The sequence below is a fragment of the Glycine soja genome, chromosome 12 (assembly GCF_004193775.1).
Source record: "Glycine soja cultivar W05 chromosome 12, ASM419377v2, whole genome shotgun sequence".
NCBI lineage: Eukaryota > Viridiplantae > Streptophyta > Magnoliopsida > Fabales > Fabaceae > Glycine > Glycine soja.
The window spans coordinates 21,945,307-21,966,208 of record NC_041013.1 but is presented as its reverse complement, the minus strand read 5'-3'; the positions used below and the strand labels follow the sequence as shown (position 1 = coordinate 21,966,208).

Sequence of the window (20,902 nt, the reverse complement as noted above, 5' to 3'; positions counted from 1 at the left end):
TGGTATTGGGTGGGAAAATTTTCAAAGGTGGACACCTGTGTGCTTGAATAGATTAAACTTAGCCTTGTTAAGAGAGCTTTGTTGCTCTTTTGTCCTCATTCCCTACCAAATCCCTATCACCTCAACAAAATTATCCTAGAGGCTGCCAATATTAGTGGCTATATATCCCTTCTGCCTACAAATACAAAATTACTTCTACCATTATCATAATGTGTTTGTAATCACTAGGTTTAAAATCTCTTTAGCAAAAGGACATTCCTGGATTCTCTATTTAAGAGAAACAAAAATGTATGATTACACTACTGATTAGAGCTGATGTAAACAAATTTGAAGGAACTACACCTTACATTGAAGACACAAGTCTGATTCCAATTTGGTGTAGAAATCCACCTTACTTAGCTCAATTGTCTTGGGAGGAAAATTGATTATTGGCTTCCCATGAAGCAAAGTTCCCAGACAAATGCAATAAATTGATGTTATAAAATATAAGAGACCAATACTCATCCCATATTTTACTCTAAAATCCAAGTGGATGGAAAACCCTCCTCAAGTACTGTGGAAGCAAAGCTTTCCAAGTTTATTTTGATGATGCCAAAGACTCAATTCAAGAATCAAGAGTCAAGCAAGTATCAAGAATCAAAGAGTCGTTCAATAAAGATTCAAGATTAAAGTGAAGATTCAAGAGAAGACTCAAGATATACAAGAACTTCAAGAAAAGCATCAAGATAAGTATAAAAAGATTTTTTCAAAAGAAAAGATTGAATAGCACAATTTGTCCAAAATAATTTTTCAAAGAAAAATCTTTTACCAAGAGTTTTACTCTCTAGTAATCGATTACCTGAAGGCAGTAATCGATTACCAGTAGCCAACATTCTTTTCAAACTGATTTACAAAGCAGTAATCGATTACCATGAGCATGTAATCGATTACCAATGTTTTCGAACGTTGAGATTTCAAATTTCAAGAGTCACAACTTGTGATAAAACGTTTTCTAACTTGTGTAATCGATTACACAATATATGTAATTGATTACCAGTGTTTCTAAACATTTTGATTTTTAAATTTAAACATGAAAAGTCACATATGTTGATGTGTAATCGATTACACTATAATGGTAATCGATTACCAGTGACTTATTTTGAAAATTAAATTACCAAAATTCACAATTGTTAAAGTGACTAGTTTCTAAAGATTTTTTAAAGAGTCACAACTTTTAAAGTGACTAGTTTTCAAAAAGAGTCACAACTTTTAAAGTGACTAGTTTTCAAGAGAGTCACAATTTTTAAAGTGACTAGTTTTGAAGAAATTGCCAAGAGTCACAACTTTTAGCTTGGTTTTTCAAGAGCCATCAAATGGCTATAAATATGTGACCATGGCACGAATTTTAGAAGAGAAATTTCAGATTCCTTTCATTCAAAGAGAGATTTCTTTCATTCATTCAAAGCATTCTTTCTAAGAGTTTTTGTTCAATACTTTCTTTATCAAGAAAAGTTCATTAGCCAAAAACTTGTGCTATTCTTCTTCTTCATTCCTTCTCCCTCTTGCCAAAAGAATTCAAAGAACTAACCGTCTGAGAATTCTTTTGATTCTTTCCTCCTCCCTCTATACAAAAGATTTCAAAGGACTAACCGCCTGAGATATCTTTTGCTTCACCCTAGAAAGATTTCAAAGGACTAATTGCCTGAGATATCTTTGTCTTAACACATTGGAGCGTACATCTTTTGTGGTACAAGTAGAGCGTACATCTACTTGGGTTGTAATACTGAGAACAAGAGAAGGTACATCTCTTGTGGATCAGTTCAAGTGGAGCGTACATCCACTTGGTGTTACACTGAGCACAAAGGAGGGGATATCCTTTAGGGCTCAATGCTTGTAAAGGATTTTACAAGGTTAAAGGAAATCTCAAGAACCGGTGGTTGCTTGGGGACTGGATGTAGGCACGGGTTGTTGCCGAACCAGTATAAAAACTTGTGTTTGTTTTCTTCTTCCCTACACTCTTTACTTTTTCACTGTGTATTTTTTATTTCCGCTTTACTTTTGTCTAAGTTATTGTTTCTGTTCTTTACTTTCTCATAACTTAGTAGTAAAGCCTAATTGAATCTAGTAATATTAAGAAGGATAAATTTTAATTAGTCAAGACACATTAATAATTAATTCAACCCCCCCTTCTTAATTATTCCGAGGCCACTTGATCCAACAAGTACTTGAATGAAAACCTAGATGGCTAAAATGTTCAGTCAACTCCCTTAACCAAACAATGTAGGGATGATTATAATTACAAGTCATTACATTCTACATAATGGTATGGTAAAAGAAATTAGGGATGAGTTCACTAAAAATAAGCATTGATCCATCACTTAAAAACATACGAAAATTAAACCAAAAAATAGAAAAATAACAACAGGCTGACAATGTAATACTATTCACACACTATACTCTCATAAATAAATTGAAAAAGGTGTCACGAAAATGTTATGCAGAAGTAGATCCACAAAACAATATACATGAACTTTAGCTTTGGCGCATATTTGTTTATAAACCTGATTCAATTATTGTCTTGAAATGGCATATTATCAGAAAACACTGACATAACTAGGTGAGCTTTTGTAGTCCACCGTGTTTCCATATTTCAAAGATTCATGCAAACATCATTACTCAATGCTAGTCGTTCTCTCAACATTTAAGGTTCACACACTCACCAGGTTATGGTTAATGCGTTCCTTCACAATCAATCTATCCAACTAACTAACATTTTTTGTCATGATCCTAATTTCTTGTTCTTTCTCTTCTAAACAATGCATGCTCATTTGAAACCTAAGATTAAAAATCATACTTCATCTATATCATGCAATCAATCACAAACACTACTTTTCCCAAAAAAAAAAAATATTTACCAAACACGACATACTTGTAAAGCAAGTTAAATTGTTCAATATGCTTCAAAACATGCATCAAGATCATTCAAAAAGCAAAATTATAAACTAAAAACCCATTATAAACTATATGAAAACTATATTGAAAACATAAAAATAATAATTATAATTGTTCAAAAGACAGGAGTATAGAAATCTTGTCACTGGTCTTTTGGTTGGTCCTAGTCAATAATATCCTCCTCTTCATCTGTGAGGTGAAGCACTGGGGTGCTTGCTGGTGAAGTAGTGGGGGATGACAAGCCCAGGACAGGTGTAGATGGCTCCTGGGATGGTTGTGGTGAAGACAAATCCAAAACTGGTGTGGAAGGTTCTGCTACTTGCTGTGGGGTAATCTTTGGTGTAGCAGCCTCTTGAGTCTCCTCCAGTATGGTGCCTAGATTTGACTCATAGATGAATGGCTCTGGTTGTACGGTCTCTGACTTTGAAGATGAGAAAGACTCATCCTGATGTGGCTGAGGCTCCTGGGCTGCGGAGGCCTCACCCCCTCCAATAGGAGAAGGCTGTGCTCCTGGCCAGGCCACTTGCCGAGTGAACTCCTCCAAGGATATGAACGATTGCATCCATCTCTTCCCAAGTCTTCAAGCTATTGCCTTTGAATGATTGCATCCATCTCTTTGCTTCTCCCGCTAATGAAAATGAGAACAAGCTAAGCCTTATAGCGTCTTCTGGTACTCCAACAATCTTCACAATGTTACAGATTTCAATGTATGTTGCTAGGTGTGCATAGGGATCTTCATTTGGTAGGCCATGAAAAAGGTTCCCCTGTATCAATTGAATTAAAGAATGAGGATATGTTATGTTGTGGGCTTGAACTTCTGGCCGTGTAATGCTGGTAAAGAATTATGGCACAAAACTATTGGAATAGTCTTCACGGGTCACACATCTCGGTTGTTCATCGGCCATAATGATGGCTTTGGGCAAATCGGTTGCAGATTCCCTTGATGATGGAGAATAAGATGATGAAGATTCGGAGGATTGGGCATCATCTTCCAAAATGGAAGCTACTGTTCTATCTTGTAATATTTTCCGTCTTTGTTCGGCTCTGTTCCTTCAGCAAGTTGCTTCAACTTCTAGGTCCAAAGGAACTAATTCACCTACAGAAGATCTATGCATACAAAACACTAACAGAAACAACGGTTATCCAATTCAAGAGGAAAACAATTATAAACACAAAACAAATATTCACAAACAAATCAAAGAATAACAAATAAAATGCTTACAAACTGAACTGAACTTTCCCAAATAGAAAGAAGTTCCCCGGCAACGATGACAAAAACTTGATCCTTCCCCAGCAAGTGTACCGGGGCGAGCAAGTAGTATTAAAATGGTAAGAATATTGAGTATCGATCTTAGGGAACTTGTTTTACTTGGTAAAATTTGTCGTTTGGCGAGCAGGCGTTGGTGATACAATTAATGGTTGAAAAGAGACATAAAAGTATGATCTAGTCTAAATGAAAGTGAGTAAAGTGAGTAATGGTGTGTGAAAACAAATATGCGAACATGTTGGTTCCTCCTACAGGGTATTTTGATGTAATTTAAGGATATTTATCTACTTAGCGGTGCTCCTGTATTCTATGCTGAGGTCTTAACTACTAAACTTCGATGTCTCGTGAGTTTAGCCTAATCCTAACTATACTTCGTTCTTAGATGTCTCTTGTTGAACTTAGCCTAATCGGACAACATTAAGGTTATAGCATACGAAAAACCAAGTTACCGCACTCCGTGTCCAAATATACGATAAATTATCCCTGTCCTATCAAGTTCTAAGGATCAAACCATTTCCCAATGAGGATGATCCTAACTACACATGCGTTTGCATGATCAAGACAAAAATATGCGAGAATTAAAGGCCGATAGGAACAAAGAACACATGAAAACACTATTAAATAGATATGAAAGATTTTACATCATTTACTCTGTAGAAGTTCCCAACTGAGGATTTAGCCTTCCATTGCGAGGAAGCTCCTTTTTACAAGTTTAAAGAAGAGAAGAAGAGAAATTGAAAAAGTACAAAGTGGTGGGGATGTCTCCTCCACCTCTAAAAACCTCACAATCTCTCAAAAACTCCTTCAAAGCTCTTCAAGATGCCTCCTTTGGTCTGCTCAGTCGCCTTTGGGTCCACACACTCAAAAACTCCCTTCCAATTCTGTGTTTTCAGGTTTTATATGGAAATCCTGTTGGTTGCCTCTCACTGAGCGCTAGTCTCATGCTTAGCGCACATTAGTGAACTGTGGCTCAGCGCCAATCTCACACTTAGCCAGGAAGATGACGGATGACTCGCTTAGCGAGTGATAACGCGTTGAGCACATGCTTGCACGGCAGATTCTCTTCCAGATTATTGTGTCTCGCTGAGCACGCTAGTGCCTCGCTTAGCGGGACATACTTGCTAAGGGCACAAACCAGGCTTAGCGAGACACTTGATTCAGCACTTCACAAAATCTCCTTTTTCACTTGAAATAGAATTGAAATTTACATTAATTACAAGCGCAAGATTATAATGAGTAATGATCAATTTATTAACCAAAAGTATTTACAAACCTACAAAAAGAACTGTAACTTGGAGGAATTCTATATAATTATCAAAAGTTTCTATACAAAAGTTAGTCGTATAAAACAACTAACAGTGTACTACACTAGAAAGTCGTAACTATAAATGATGTAAATGTTTAAAAATATGTAGAAAACTTAAAAGTAAAAGGAATTCATTGAAAAAATAATCACTGACACCAACACCAACACCGAAGTCAAAAACTAAAGAATTTTAGGCTTGTGTTTGAATGATAAATGACAATATTAAACATAAACACAAACATACAACAAGAAACTGCTTCAAGTTTCTTCCACAAGCAGCATGTTGAAGAAATTGCAAGCCCATGTTAACCATACCACCAACCCTAGTTGCAATGTTCACAAAGAGTTCTTCTGGGAGAACAAGACAAGGTACATTAGATGGTGAACTGACAACATAAAGAACAACTAATACTTAATTAAAGATGTAATGTTTAGTAACACATCCATATAAGTTAAGGAAAATAAAAATATGTAATACCTGTAATGCTGACTCATAAATTAGTCTCTCATCACTTTCAGCAGCCCTTTTAGCACCTACTCCAGCATTATATGCAGATTCACTAGAAGTAGAAAACTATGGAGATATAGCCTTTCCAAGCATCAGAGGTGAAGGAATAATCCTATTCCCACCATTTGGAACCCATGGAGAAACTACTCCTACCTACTTTCTCACCATGACATCCACATAAGATGTTGTTGAACCACATGTGAGCATGAATGTGTGTGTGTGTGTGTGCTTTTGAGAGAGAGAGAGAGAATAAATATTGGTTATCTAAATCTCATGACAAACTCATTTTCTTGACTATTTTAGATCAAGTGTAACACACAAGTACACGTTTATTGTCCATGAACTCAAATGGATCAGTGTACAATAATAAAGTACAAAAACCAAACCTTTTCTCATCGGGTGGAGTTGGCTATGACAAATGAAAAGACACAAGAAACAGGGTAAAACACTTCATACTGTCATGGATACATTCATATAGTTGATAATAAAAAGGACAATAATGGAGACAAAGTTCATAACGCCCAAATTTAATTAGGGCAACAACAAGTATTAACATGACACATTGAATTTGTAAGTACTTCTTTTGGTGATCCATTCGTCGACATTGAATTTGTAAGTACTTCTATTGATGAACTTAAAAAGAGGTTTGTAGAAGGTTGTCAATGAAACAAACCACGACTATCTAGAAAGTGTAATCAAGTTTAATTGAATTTTTAACTTTAGATTGAAATCTCCGAGGCCTAATGAAATCTAGCTAATATAATTTGAAAATAATTTAAAATCACAGCTCTAATCATTCTTAAAAAATTTAAAACACCACATAAGCTGGGCTTGCTAAGAAGCTCAATGCCAAAACACCACAATCATGCCAACGACTAGTTAGCAATAACAGAACTATATAGTTTTTGACTTTGGTGCAGTGATAAGTTGCATTACTCAAGATAAATGTTCACATAGCGATAACAATGTGTGTTATAGAAAAGTTCACTGCCTTAACTTATAAGAAATTCAGTGACGTGTACCTCTTTCCAACAATGACACACTTGCTTAACTTAGAACTGCTTAGACATAGCTCCACCCTCCCATTGAGTTTGTAATTTTGGCGCAGCAACGACATGTTAATACAAAATGAATAGTATTAATTACTTAACAATTAAAAATAAAAAAAATATAAAAATAAAAGGTTCACATCAAAATACATGAGTATAGTTGTCAAACCTATTTATGTAGATGTCAATTGGGCTATCACTAGTACTTTTCAAATGCTAAACTCCACAATGACCTGCAAAATGGCCAGATTTTTCGCACAAAAACTCTTATCCTGTCGACACAGGTACCCATTGCGAATACAATGCATTGCCCAAGGCCTTTCATGCAGACAAAATGAAATAAACACCTATGTATATTTATTTCAAATAATTGTCTATTAATGTACAAACTTGTTTCTAATGTTTAAAGTAAACATCAAATACACCATAGTGCTTCGTCCTATAACATCTACACCTTTCTCAATTTTGTGTTTTTAACTTTTACAAAATATGTTGCCCATTTCTTGCGAATTGTTGTTATGGTCTCGACGTCCAATGGTGTCCCATCGCCGAACCACTACAAAATATGAAATATAAAAATTAGTGATGTACATGTAAAATGAATAAAATGTGATAGTCAACAAATAATTTAAAGTTGTTAAAGCTCATATACCATGGTCCAATCATTCTTTAAACCCCTGCTTACTATGTTCCACATCCAATGCATGACATAATAGCCACACTCATAGCCTTTTCTTTGAACATGACTCTACAATCAACAAGAAAAACAATTGAATCTAACAATTACAAAGTTACAAAACATCACTAGCCAGAAAAAAGCCAACCAATTAAAAGACTAACCTTTACTTCAATCCACTGAGGACCAACTTGATCAGTTTTACCATCCACAGTAGTCTTTAATGTCTTCATTGCACTGGTTAAAAATAAAACATCGACGCATATACCACAACAACACTATTTATGTATCAAAGTTTCTTTTGTACTAAATCAATTATAATAGAAAACATAACTTGCTAACTGCAGCTTTGATATGAATATCAAGCTTTTTACGCAACGAACAGAACCAGATGCCAACATCGTTCCCTAGACACAGAATAATCAATTGCCAATGGGCCCTAAATTCGACAATAATTAGGTATATAGTAGGTGAAACATTTTTTCCAGTCATTTCATAAATTATGCTTACTGATTCAAGTAAGCTCCGAGATAGACCTCTCGTTGGGAATCCTTCACCCATGTTTGAATGTAATGTTGACATTCAACACATCTATCCTTTGCTTTGTGTATGGATTGGGGCTCGAGGAATCCATACACCGAACCATGACCCAAGCTTGAACACCACTCATCCAAAAACCTATTTGGCACATTTGAAATGAAAATTGATAATGATGTATGTCATAGTAATATTAATTATTAGTGAATGATATGGAATTTACTTACATCATCCACAACTGTAGTATAGCTATGTTCAAACATTTGTCACCTGATATTATTTCATTTACATCAGAATATGTTAAGAATAAAGATGCATCTACATTCAGAATCCCAAATTTAGTCCCATTCCACATAAACTCAACAGGCTTCTCGTAAATATCATACAGGCTCTTAATCAAGTCACGTAACGGGTCATCTGTAGCAACATCATTTGACCTTTGAACAGGTCCAGCCAATAGCTTGGGACTAATATGAGAATCCTATATGGTTAATGAAAACAAGAATTAAAGTAATGTTAGTAACTAATTAATAGCAATATACGATTATCTTAATACATGTTAAACAAAGTAAAAATTACCTCATATGATACAAGTTTCCCAAGTTGTGTCGGCCATGCAATGAATGTGTCAAGGGTTTTCCTGACATACTTAATTTCTGACGTCGGGTACAGGACTTGAGCATCACCGTCAAAAACTTTTTCAACACTGACCTTTACCACATCATCTGCATAAGCTACACTATGTATGGTAGACCCCCCGTCATATATTTTTCCCAATGCCACCAGGTGTATACTATGGTCACCTTGCACTTACAACCCCATAGTAGGCATGACATCAACAACACATCTTCCCCTGATGCATTGACGATAGTTTCAACATTGTTCCCCTTTGTGCTCACCCATGCACCTAATACCTACATATTTTCCTGCATGGGGGGTGAGTACTATGATCCCCTTTGTGATAACTCAATCTTGATGGCCTCTTTTAACTCATGTTTCATTTTTTCTAGACTTTGTTTGTTTTATTCTTCCAACTCATTCCTCCACTCATCCTTAAGGTTTTCGATTATCTCATTCTTTCACTCTTCCTTAATGCTACCAATTATCTTAGCCAATTGTTGTTGGGTGATGGAAGTGGAGGAACTGTTGGAGGCACGCGATGCCCTTCAATAGTAGTGACTGATTGTCACACCAGACCCGGCTACACATGTTGGACAAGTGGCCTCAGATATCTTAAGAAGGGGAAGTTGAATTAAGATATTACAAATTATTTTCCCAATTAAAAATTCTATTTAACTTTCTATTCAAGTTATTAATTCCCTTAATAATGAATTTCTTAAATATTGATTCAAATATAACAATTTGAATATGAATATAAAACAATAATAAATGAAGGAGTTTAAGGGAAGAGAAAGTGCAAACTCAGATTTATACTGGTTCGGCCACACCCTTGTGCCTACGTCCAGTCCCCAAGCAACCTGCTTGAGAGTTCCACTATCTTGTAAATTCCTTTTACAAGTTCTAAACACACAAGGACAATCCTTCCTTTGTGTTTATAATTCTTTCACAACAAGAGACCCTCGGTCTCTTAATCCCTTTTCAGAATAAAGAAGAAAAGAAGAAGAAATCTCTCTTGAAAGAGATAGATTGAACAATTTGAGCACTCAAATAATTCCTTATTGAATCACAAGTGTTTTGGCCAAGGAATTTGTAAGAGGATAAAACGATTTTGCTTTTTAAGAGGATAAGACCTTTTTGTTCTGAAAAAATCTTGGCAAATTCGTGTCTCAAGTCACATATATATAGGCCTTTGATAGCCATTCAAGAACCAAATGAAAAGATGTGACAATTGAGAATATTTTCTGAAAATCTCCTCTGGTAATCGATTACAGTATGTGTGTAATCGATTACAAGCTTTAAATTTTGAATTAAAAACGTTCAGTAACTGCTGGTAATCGATTACCATATATGTGTAATCGATTACACAATGCAAATTTTGAATTCAAATTTTAATAGCTGTTGTAAATCAGTTTTGGCCACTGGTAATCGATTACATCCTCTGGTAATCGATTACAGAGAGTAAATCTCTTGAAAAAGACTTTTTTAACTTAAATTTCTTGGCCAAACCTTTTGCTACTTCAATTGGAATTCCCTTCTTATTTAATGTAATCTTCCTAAGAATAGAGACTGTCTTGATCATCCATCTTGAATATCTTTGATTTCTTTGTCTTGAATAAAACTTTTAGAAACATGTAATCCTTTGGCATCATCAAAACATCAGCTTGATCCTTTGTCTACAATCTCCCCCTTTTTGATGATGACAATCCTGAAATCAAGACAAGCTATATACAAGATGATAGCACGTTCACAGAGCCCTTACTCCCCCTATCTTTTGGCATGTATGCCTAACTTTAATGATTTTAATTGATTTCTAACCCAAGTTCTCTCCCCCTTTGGCAACATCAAAAAGAACTAAGCAACATTATCAATATCCAAACAGAGCCAAACATTAAACCAAAATAAAACCATACATTGTCATAATCAACCAAAACAAAGTCGAGAAATATAATAATAGTGCAAGATTACGAGAACTAGAGCAACAAAAAGCCAAATACATGGCGATAAAGCAAAGTACTAATAATACTTAATCACTAATAATACTTAGTCATAATAATAACAAATAAGCTAAGAGGATGATGGAGGCGGTGGTGATGGATCAAAGCAAGTACGGATGAAGGAGACATCTTCTTCAACTTTAGTGATCCTTGATTCCATGGCATCGAACCGCACGTTGACTTGCAATTCCATGGCATCAAACTTGTCACCAACAAAAAGTCTGAAGACCATCAAACTTGTCCAAAAGCTTTCGAAGAAGAGAGGAACTATCTTCAGTTGGTAGGTTGCCTTCATCATCAGCGGGTTGAGCACCCTTTTTGACCCAAGAGCCATCATGCTCTTTGTGGTAACCAAAAGAAGCAATCACAACAGCACCAATTAAAAAATATCTCTTGATTGGAACATAAGGTTCAGAATCAAGAGGAATTTGAAAATGGCGAAAAAAGAGAGTAACAAGGTGTGGATATGGCAAAGGAGCATTTAATCGCAATGCCTTATGCATGCGATATCTGACTAAGTGTGCCCAGTCAAGTTGACGCCCGGTATGAAAGGCCCACATGATAAAAAGATCTTCCTCAGAAACCTGGGCAAGGTTGGAAGATCGTGGAAGCAAAATCTGCACAGTAAGATAATGAAGGATGCGGCTTTCAAAAGCCAATGAACCGGCAAGAAGGCATCCGGTCATATCCGCATGGTTGGTGCAAACCAACTGGCGGGCATCATGTGCAGAGAAATCAAATTTCCAATCGTCATTCAGTGTACCTTCAAATGGTACACCGTCACTGGACAATTGGGTTAAGTCATGGAAAAGGGATTGGTCGATGACCATTTTTATCCCAAAAACCTCAGAAATCAAAGTGTTGTCCTGAATTTCAAGATTACAATAAAAGGCTTTAACCAATTCAGGATAAACAGGCAATTGTAATGACATGAAAGGTATGAGACATAAATTCTGAAATGCTTGAATGTAATCAAAGGTTTCAGCAGAAAAGAATTCCATATCAATGAACTTAGGGTTGATAATGGAACGAGATGAGAAAAGATTTGAATATCATTTCTACTGTTCTTCAGAAGAAAACAATGTGGAAGAGGATAAGGAGGGTGGAATTGGTGCTGTGGATGCGCTGGTGGCTCTGGAACGATGAGCTCTTGAAGCCGAAGCGGAGACGGATGAACCCTTACGTTTCTTTGATGATTCTGCCATATGATGGAGTTTTTGCAGATTTCAATCGGTGAAATCAAAAGAAAATTGAAAAAGAAGAAGATTGCAAGTTACGGGAGTCGATTTGATGAAGAAATGAGTAAGATAGGAAGGTTTGAAGGTTTGGGAATGGAGGAACGTCGCAAGGGGGAAGAGGCTGCGCAGGGGTTTCTGAAAAACGTGGTATTTATAGACCAGGATGCATTGTAATCGATTACAAGTAATGATAATCGATTACAGGGGGAGGCAGCCTACTGGTAATCGATTACATGAAGACTGTAATCGATTACAGGCCATCTATTCTAGTGTAATCGATTACAGTATTCATGTAATCGATTACCAGAACAAAATAATAGCCTTTTCCTAAAGGAAAACTTATTTCTAAGTCTAAAAACTTATCCTATCTTAAGAATTAATTATACTAACAAGAAAAGTAAACTAAATTAAACAAAAACAAGTGTCATACTTAATCAAAACACAATCAATCAATCATAAATTTTACCTATCCAAATCACTAAGGTCTAAAAGTCCTAATTCTCTTCTTATTGAAAAGAATATATCCTTTGGGAGAGGTTTTGTAAAGATATCAGCAAGCTGATTCTTTGTATCAACAAACTCTAGCAAACAATCTCCCTTTAGAACATGGTCTCTTAGAAAATGGTGCCTAATTTCTATATGTTTCGTTCTAGAATGTTGTACAGGGTTTTTGGATAGATTTATGGCACTAGTGTTATCACACCTAATAGGTATTCGATCAAGAATGATACCATAGTCAGATAATTGTTGCTTCATCCATAAAATCTGTGCACAACAACTGACGGCAGAGATATATTCTGCTTCAGCAGTGGATAAAGCAACACTGTTTTGTTTCTTACTATGCCATGAGACAAGAGCAGATCCAATGAATTGACAAGTTCCACTTGTGCTTTTTCTATCAGTTTTAGATCCGGCAAAGTCAGAATCAGAATATCCTATTAAGTTACATGTTGAGTTCTTAGGATACCATAATCCTAAATTTATTGTACCTAATAAATATCTCATGATTCTCTTAATTGCACTCAAATGTGATTGTTTGGGGTTGGATTGAAACCTAGCACACATGCATACACTAAACATAATATCAGGTCTACTAACAGATAAATAAAGAAGAGATTCGATCATACCTCGATACTGTTTCATGTCTATAGACTGACCGGATTCATCTTTATCTAAGTAACAGCTAGTGCTCATCGGTGTAGCCATGTGTTTTGCACTTTCCATCCCAAATCTTTTGATCAATTCCTTGCAGTACTTGGCTTGATTGATGAATATACCTTCTTGAGTTTGCTTGATTTGTAATCCCAGGAAGTACTTTAGTTCTCCCATCATTGACATTTCAAATTCACTTTGCATATCAAGGGAAAACTCCTTGCACAATGAATCATTAGTAGATCCAAAAATTATATCATCAACATATATTTGAACCAACAAAGTATCATTATGCTTTCTCTTTATGAACAATGTGGTATCCACTTTTCCTCTAGAAAATTCTTTTTCTAGGAGAAAATTACTTAAACGTTCATACCACGCCCTAGGGGCTTGTTTCAAACCATAAAGAGCCTTTTGCAATTTATAAACATGATTTGGTTTATCCGGGATTTCAAAACCTGGGGGTTGTTCAACATATACTTCTTCTTGAATTAAGCCATTTAGAAAAGCACTTTTAACATCCATTTGATAGAGCGTAAAATTCATTATGGATGCATATGCTAAGAGCATTATAATGGCTTATAATCTTGCAACTGGAGCATATGTTTCTTCATAGTCTATTCCCTCTTCTTGATTATACCCTTTTGCTACTAACCTAGCCTTATTTCTAATAATTATGTCATGTTCATCCAATTTATTTCTAAAAACCCATTTTGTTCCTATGACAGGATAATTTTCAGGTTTTTCTACTAGTTTCCACACATTGTTTCTTTCAAATTGATTCAGTTCTTCTTGCATGGCAATGATCCAGTTATCATCTACTATGGCTTCTTTTATATTTTTAGGTTCAATCATAGATACAAAAGCCATATTATTGCATAAATCTTTAAGAGAATGTCTAGTTGTTACCCCTTTTGATATATCACCAATAATGTTGTCGAGGGGATGATCTCTTGAGGCTTTCCATTCTCTTGGAAGTTCATTATTTGCTCTAACTCCATTATCTTGAGAATCCTCATTGCTCCCTTCATCTTTTTCTTTAGAGTCATTTCTATGAATATGTGTATCTTCTAAGGAATCTGAAATATCATCTGAAAAATCCTTCCTTGGAAGAATGGCATTAGACTCATCAAAGGAAACATGTATAGACTCTTCAATTGTCATTGTTCTTTTATTGTATATTCTATAAGCTTTACTATGCAGAGAATATCCAAGGAAAATACCTTCATCTGACTTAGCATCAAATTTTCTGAAGTTATCTTTTCCATTATTCAATACAAAACATTTACAACCAAAGATATGAAGATGTGAGATGTTTGGTTTTCTGCCGTTGAACAATTCATATGGAGTTTTCTTTAAAATGTGTCTTATTAAAGCCCTATTTAAAATGTAGCATGCAGTGTTAACAGCTTCAGCCCAAAAGTATTTTGGAAGAGGAGTATCATTTAATAAAGTTCTAGCAATCTCTTCCAAAGATCTGTTTTTCCTTTCAACAACACCATTTTGTTGAGGGGTTCTTGGTGCAGAAAAGTTATGCTCAATCCCATGCTTATCACAAAATAATTCAAATTCTTTATTTTCAAACTCACCCCCATGATCACTCCTAATAGATATAATCTTGAGATTTTTCTTATTTTGAATGATTTTTGCAAGTTTTCTAAATGCTTGAAATGCATCATTCTTATGAGTGATAAAAAGAGTCCATGTGTATCTAGAATAATCATCAACTATAACAAGAGCATAGTAACTTCCTCCAAAACTCATGATTCTGGAAGGACCAAACAAATCCATATGTAGTAATTGTAAAGGTTGAGTAGTTGAAACAATGTTTTTAGATTTGAAAGAAACTCTACTTTGTTTTCCCTTTTGACATGCATCACATAGCCTATCTTTTTCAAATCTTAGTTTTGGCAAACCAACAACTAAATCTTTTGATATTAATCTATTTAAGTGTTCCATGTTTATATGTGCAATCCGTTTATGCCACAACCATGGATCATCATCTTTACTAAGAAAACATTGATTATTATCTAGTTTTTGACTTAAGTCTATCATGTAAACATTGTTGACTCTAAACCCTATATGCTTTATATTCGTATCATGTTTATGTTCAATGACACACTTTTGAGAATCAAATGATACCAGATAGCCTTTGTCACATAATTGACTCACACTAAGCAGACTATGTTTAAGACCTTCAACAAGTAGAACATTTTCAATGGAGGTTGAAGAATTTGTACCTATTTTTCCAACTCCAAGAATTCTACCTTTGTTGTTGTCACCATAATTTACATGTCCGCTTTTCTTGGGAGAGATATGTGTGAATTTTGATTCGTCTCCCATCATATGTTTTGAGCATTCGCTATCTATGTACCACTTTTTCCTCAAGGGTTCCTACAAAATCAAGGTTGTAACTTAGGTACCCAAACTTTATTGGGTCCTTGTGTGTTAGTATGAATAATAGATCCTTTTGGGACCCAAATCATTTTAATATTGTTACAATTTCTTCTAAAATAGCATGTAGATGTGCCATGCCCTTTTCTTCCACAGTAAAAACATGTGATAGAACTAGAATTATATTTTTGTGTGGAAGTAGAGAAGTTTTTATGAAATTTTTGTTGTTTTTCAAATTTATATCCTAGTCCAGCCTTATTGGAGGCATGTCTTTGTTTTCCTAATATGACATCTAAATTATTTTTACTATAAGAAAATTTTGCAAGTGAGTTTTTCAACTCTTTAATTTCTTTTTCATACTTTTCACAACAACTACAAGAATCTGACATTTTCTTGTCAGAAATAGTAGAGATATGAACTTTTTCATTTGGTTTAGAAATTGAGACTTCATTTCTAAGATGATTTAATTCTTTGTTTAATTTTGAAATTTCATTTTCTAAATTTGAAATTTTTTTCTTTGAAGATGAAACTAACTTTGCAAGTTTAATTGACTCTTTATGCAGATCAGCAAATGCATCTTGCAATTCATCAAAAGAAATAGATAAGTTGTTTGAAGATGTTACCTCTTCATTACTTTCATAACTTTTAGCCATAAGGCAGAGGTTTATCTCTTCATTTTCTGAATCTTCAGAAGATTCCATATCGTTTTCATCCCATGTAATGTATGCTTTCTTCAATTTCTTTTCATTAATATTTTTCTTTTCAGACTTCTCCATCTTTTTCTTGAAGATGGGACAATCAACCCTCAGATGTCCAGGTTGATTGCACTCAAAGCATTTTAGAGTAGAGGATGAAGTTTCTGTCCTTCTTTTAGATTTAAAATTGGGTCGCTTTTGATTTCCTTTGACTCTCAGGAACTTGTTGAATCTTTTTACAAAAAGACTAATATCTTCATCATTATCCAAGTCAATTGAATCTTCTTTATCACTGTCTTCTTGGATTGCAGATGAGGCTTTAAGAGTGATTCCCTTCTTCTTCTTATCAGTTTCTTCATGTTGATTTAATCTCAATAATTCCATTTCATGCTCCTGCAATTTTCCAAATAACGTAGCAAGAGACATACTAGACAAATCTTGAGATTCTGTGATGGCTGTTACCTTTGGTTGCCATTCTCTATTAAGACATCTTAAAACTTTATTTACTAGATCTTCATTTTGAAAAGTTTTTCCTAGAGATGCAAGATGATTAACTATGTGTGTGAATCTCTTTTGCATGTCTTGTATACTTTCATTTACATTCATCCTAAACAGTTCATATTCACGAGTTAAAGTGTTTATCCTAGATCTTTTAACATCTGTTGTGCCTTCATGTGTTACTTGTAGTGTATCCCACATATCCTTAGCACTTTTACAATTTGAAACCCTAAAGTATTCATCTATTCCTAGGGCAGATGTAATAATATTTTTGGCCTTTAAATTATATTGTACTAATCTTCTTTCTTCCTCAGTCCAATCTGCTCTAGGTTTTTCTATTGTTGCACTTCCGGCCACTATAGAGGGAACATAAGGTCCTTGTTCTATGGCTTCCCAAATATTTAAATCTATTGCCTCTATAAAGATTTGCATGCGGGTTTTTCAGTAGTGGTAACCCACTCCATTAAAGATGGGAGGTCTATTTATAAAATTTCCCTCGGGAAACAAGTAGTTTGATGAGGCCATAATTCTTGAAGCTTCTAAACTTTGTACAAGAATGAAGCTCTGATACCACTTGTTGGACAAGTGGCCTCAGATATCTTAAGAAGGGGAAGTTGAATTAAGATATTACAAATTATTTTCCCAATTAAAAATTCTATTTAACTTTCTATTCAAGTTATTAATTCCCTTAATAATGAATTTCTTAAATATTGATTCAAATAGAACAATTTGAATATGAATATAAAACAATAATAAATGAAGGAGTTTAAGGAAAGAGAAAGTGCAAACTCAGATTTATACTGGTTCGGCCACACCCTTGTGCCTACGTCCAGTCCCCAAGCAACCCGCTTGAGAGTTCCACTATCTTGTAAATTCCTTTTACAAGTTCTAAACACACAAGGACAATCCTTCCTTTGTGTTTAGAATTCTTTCACAACAAGAGACCCTCGGTCTCTTAATCCCTTTTCAGAATAAAGAAGAAAAGAAGAAGAAATCTCTCTTGAAAGAGATAGATTGAACAATTTGAGCACTCAAACAATTCCTTATTGAATCACAAGTGATTTGGCCAAGGAATTTGTAAGAGGATAAAACGATTTTGCTTTTTAAGAGGATAAGACCTTTTTGTTCTGAAAAACTCTTAGCAAATTCGTGTCTCAAGTCACATATATATAGGCCTTTGATAGCCATTCAAGAACCAAATGAAAAGATGAGACAATTGAGAATATTTTCTGAAAATCTCCTCTGGTAATCGATTACAATATGTGTGTAATTGATTACAAGCTTTAAAATTTGAATTAAAAACATTCAGTAACTGCTGGTAATCGATTATTACCATATATGTGTAATCGATTACACAATGCAAATTTTGAATTCAAATTTTAATAGCTGTTGTAAATCAGTTTTGGCCACTGGTCAATTACATTCTCTGGTAATCGATTACCAGAGAGTAAATCTCTTGAAAAAGACTTTTTTAACTTAAATTTCTTGGTCAAACCTTTTTCTACTTCAATTGGAATTCCCTTCCTATTTAATGTAATCTTCCTAAGACTCTAGAGACTGTCTTGATCATCCATCTTGAATATCTTTGATTTCTTTGTCTTGAATAAAACTTTGAGAAACATGTAATCCTTTGGCATCATCAAAACATCAGCTTGATCCTTTGTCTACACGCTTTTGGTACCAAGTTGGCTTGTGTTTCAACCTAGTCAAGCTACAAAGGTTTCACGAAATGCTTACAAGTGTGGGAGCCTTTGGACCAAATATGAGGCCTCCTTCTTGATGAGGACACAACTAAGGGCAAGGACCATGAAGCACTTGAAGGGCCCATGATTAGAGGCAGACTTAAACAGGCCCAACACAGTGATGAGGACACAACAAAGGGCAAGGAGCATAAAGCACTTGAAGGGCCCATGACCAGAGGCAGACTTAAACAGGCCCAACACGTCATAGAGACAAGGCTGGTCATTTGTATAGCTGCCATTGATGATGATTGAAGGCCCAAGTGGAGAAAGATGAAGGCCTAGAGGCAAAGGCACTACCAAGACTATTAATTGATGTTGAAGGCCCAAGTTAAATATGTTTTTAGTTATAATTTTTATTTATTGTAATTTTGGCCCAAACTGTTTAGAAGGCTCATGTCTATTTTTATCTTTTTGTTCAGATACACTATAAGTATTGGTTTTTGTTTTCAATAAAGAACTTTTGGCATTTTCATAAAATTGGGTGAGAGCTTCTCTTTGGGTTCCTTGTTGAACCAATCTTAGACTTATCAAGGTTATCCTTGTGGCATCTACCTTGACTTAAATTCCTTCACTGGAAGTGGCGTCATCCAAATCTCCGTAGCCTGTATCAAGCGATCCGTTCCTAGTCAGGATCACATCACTTCTTATCATGAGATAAGAGTTCCACTTCTTGCAAAGGAGTTAGAGCACACAGAAATTTTGTTGAAAGGCCAAAAGGAGCAATAGGGAAGATTTGGATGCTCAATTATGTCTAATGCATGGACAGGTAGAAAACAAATATCTATCATTAACTTCTTGGTGAATTGTCCAACAGGCACAATGTTCTATAAATCAATTGATGCATCCAATTTTGTGAAAACGGGTGAAAAGATATTTGAGTTGTTGGACTCTATTGTGGAAGAGATTGAGGAGGAAAAGGTTGTCCAAGTTATAACAGACAATGAAAGCAACTATGTTTTGGTGGGTAAATTACTTGAATGAAAAATTTCACATTTATATTGGACTCCTTATGTAGCTCGTTGCATAGATTTGATGTTGGAAGACATTGGTAAGTTGCCATTGATAAAGAAGGCAATTCAAAGAGCAATATCCCTTGTTGGCTTCATCTATAGCCATTCAAGTACTTTGAGCTTGTTGAGGTTCTTCACCAACAAAAGAGAATTGGTGAGGCATGCAATTACTAGGATTGCTACATCTTTCCTCACATTAGAAAGGCTCCATAAGGAGAAAGGCAATCTTAGAAAGATGTTTGCATCATATGATTGGACAAATAATAAATTGTCCAAGGAAGCCAAAGGGAAGGAAGCAACAAAAATTGTACTTGTGCCAACTTTTTGGAATAATGTGCTTTATATACTCAAGGTGATGCACTTGTGAAGGTGTTGCGCCTTGTTGATAATGAGAAAAAACCAACCATGGCATATATTTATGAGGCAATGGAGAAGGATAAAGAAGCTATAATGAAGTCATTTGAATATAATGAAAGCAAGTATAAGCAAGTGTTTGAAATTATTGGTAGTAGGTGGACTTGCCAACTTCATTGCCCCTTGCATGCAGCTGGTCACTTTCTAAACCCAGATTTATTCTTCAACAATCCTTCTATGGAATTTGATTTTGAGGTGGTAAATGGATTGTATGTATGCATTGAAAAATTGGTGCCTGATCAAAAGGTGAGACAAAAGATTCTTATAGAGCTACCCATTTATAAAATGGGTGGTGGTATGTTTGGAGCAAAATTTTCAATTCAACAAAAGATCATTGTCTCAGCAGGTGAAAAAAAAAGTTATCTTAATTATTTAGAAGATTAGAGTGTTACATTCATTACTATAGCATAACATTTCTTTGGATTTGACTTTTGTAGCACAATGGTGGTGATCATATGGATTGTCAACTCCAAATTTGCAACAGTTGGCAATAAAGATTTTGAGTTTGACATTTAGTGCGTCGGGATGTAAACACAATTGGAGTGTCTTTGAGCAAGTAATTTATTAATTAATAATTATATTAATAGTTATTAGGTAATATTTTTTTTATTCTTAGTTGCTCATATTTTTTTTTACTAATATTTGTTACATATTCATTCTAAGAAAAGGAATAGGCTAGAACACAAAAGACTACACAATTTGGTGTACATAAAATATAATGCATTGGTTAAAAGATACAATTATAGAGATGAAATTGATCCAATTTCACTCAATGACATTGATGAATGCAACGAGTGGCTTGTGGGGCAAATGTATGGTGATGATGGCCTTCCTTGGGATGTAATTTTTGAGGCCTCGGGAATTGGACAG

General features: G+C 34.9%; 1 protein-coding gene across 1 annotated transcript; it reads right to left on the bottom strand.

Annotated features, from left to right (window-relative positions):
* Positions 1 to 7,509: 7,509 nt before the first annotated feature.
* Positions 7,510 to 11,187, bottom strand: LOC114378872. The gene is made up of 7 exons (XM_028337464.1): positions 11,017 to 11,187; positions 8,854 to 8,985; positions 8,502 to 8,755; positions 8,248 to 8,415; positions 7,902 to 7,974; positions 7,714 to 7,809; positions 7,510 to 7,617 (listed from the first exon to the last, which is right to left on the bottom strand). The coding sequence occupies exons 1-7, from the start codon at positions 11,185 to 11,187 to the stop codon at positions 7,510 to 7,512; spliced, it is 1,002 nt and encodes a 333-aa protein (XP_028193265.1).
* Between the last annotated feature and the right edge of the window lie 9,715 nt (positions 11,188 to 20,902).

Excerpts from the sequence above, each read along its gene's own strand:
- LOC114378872 (XM_028337464.1), bottom strand. The coding sequence starts at position 11,187 with ATGATGAAGGCAACCTACCAACTGAAGATAGTTCCTCTCTTCTTCGAA. Across the intron at positions 8,986-11,016 it reads TCACTAAAGTTGAAGAAGAT|GTCAGTGTTGAAAAAGTTTT; the intron begins GTCTCCTTCATC and ends GATGTGGTAAAG. Across the intron at positions 8,416-8,501 it reads ATACTACAGTTGTGGATGAT|GTTTTTGGATGAGTGGTGTT; the intron begins GTAAGTAAATTC and ends TGTGCCAAATAG.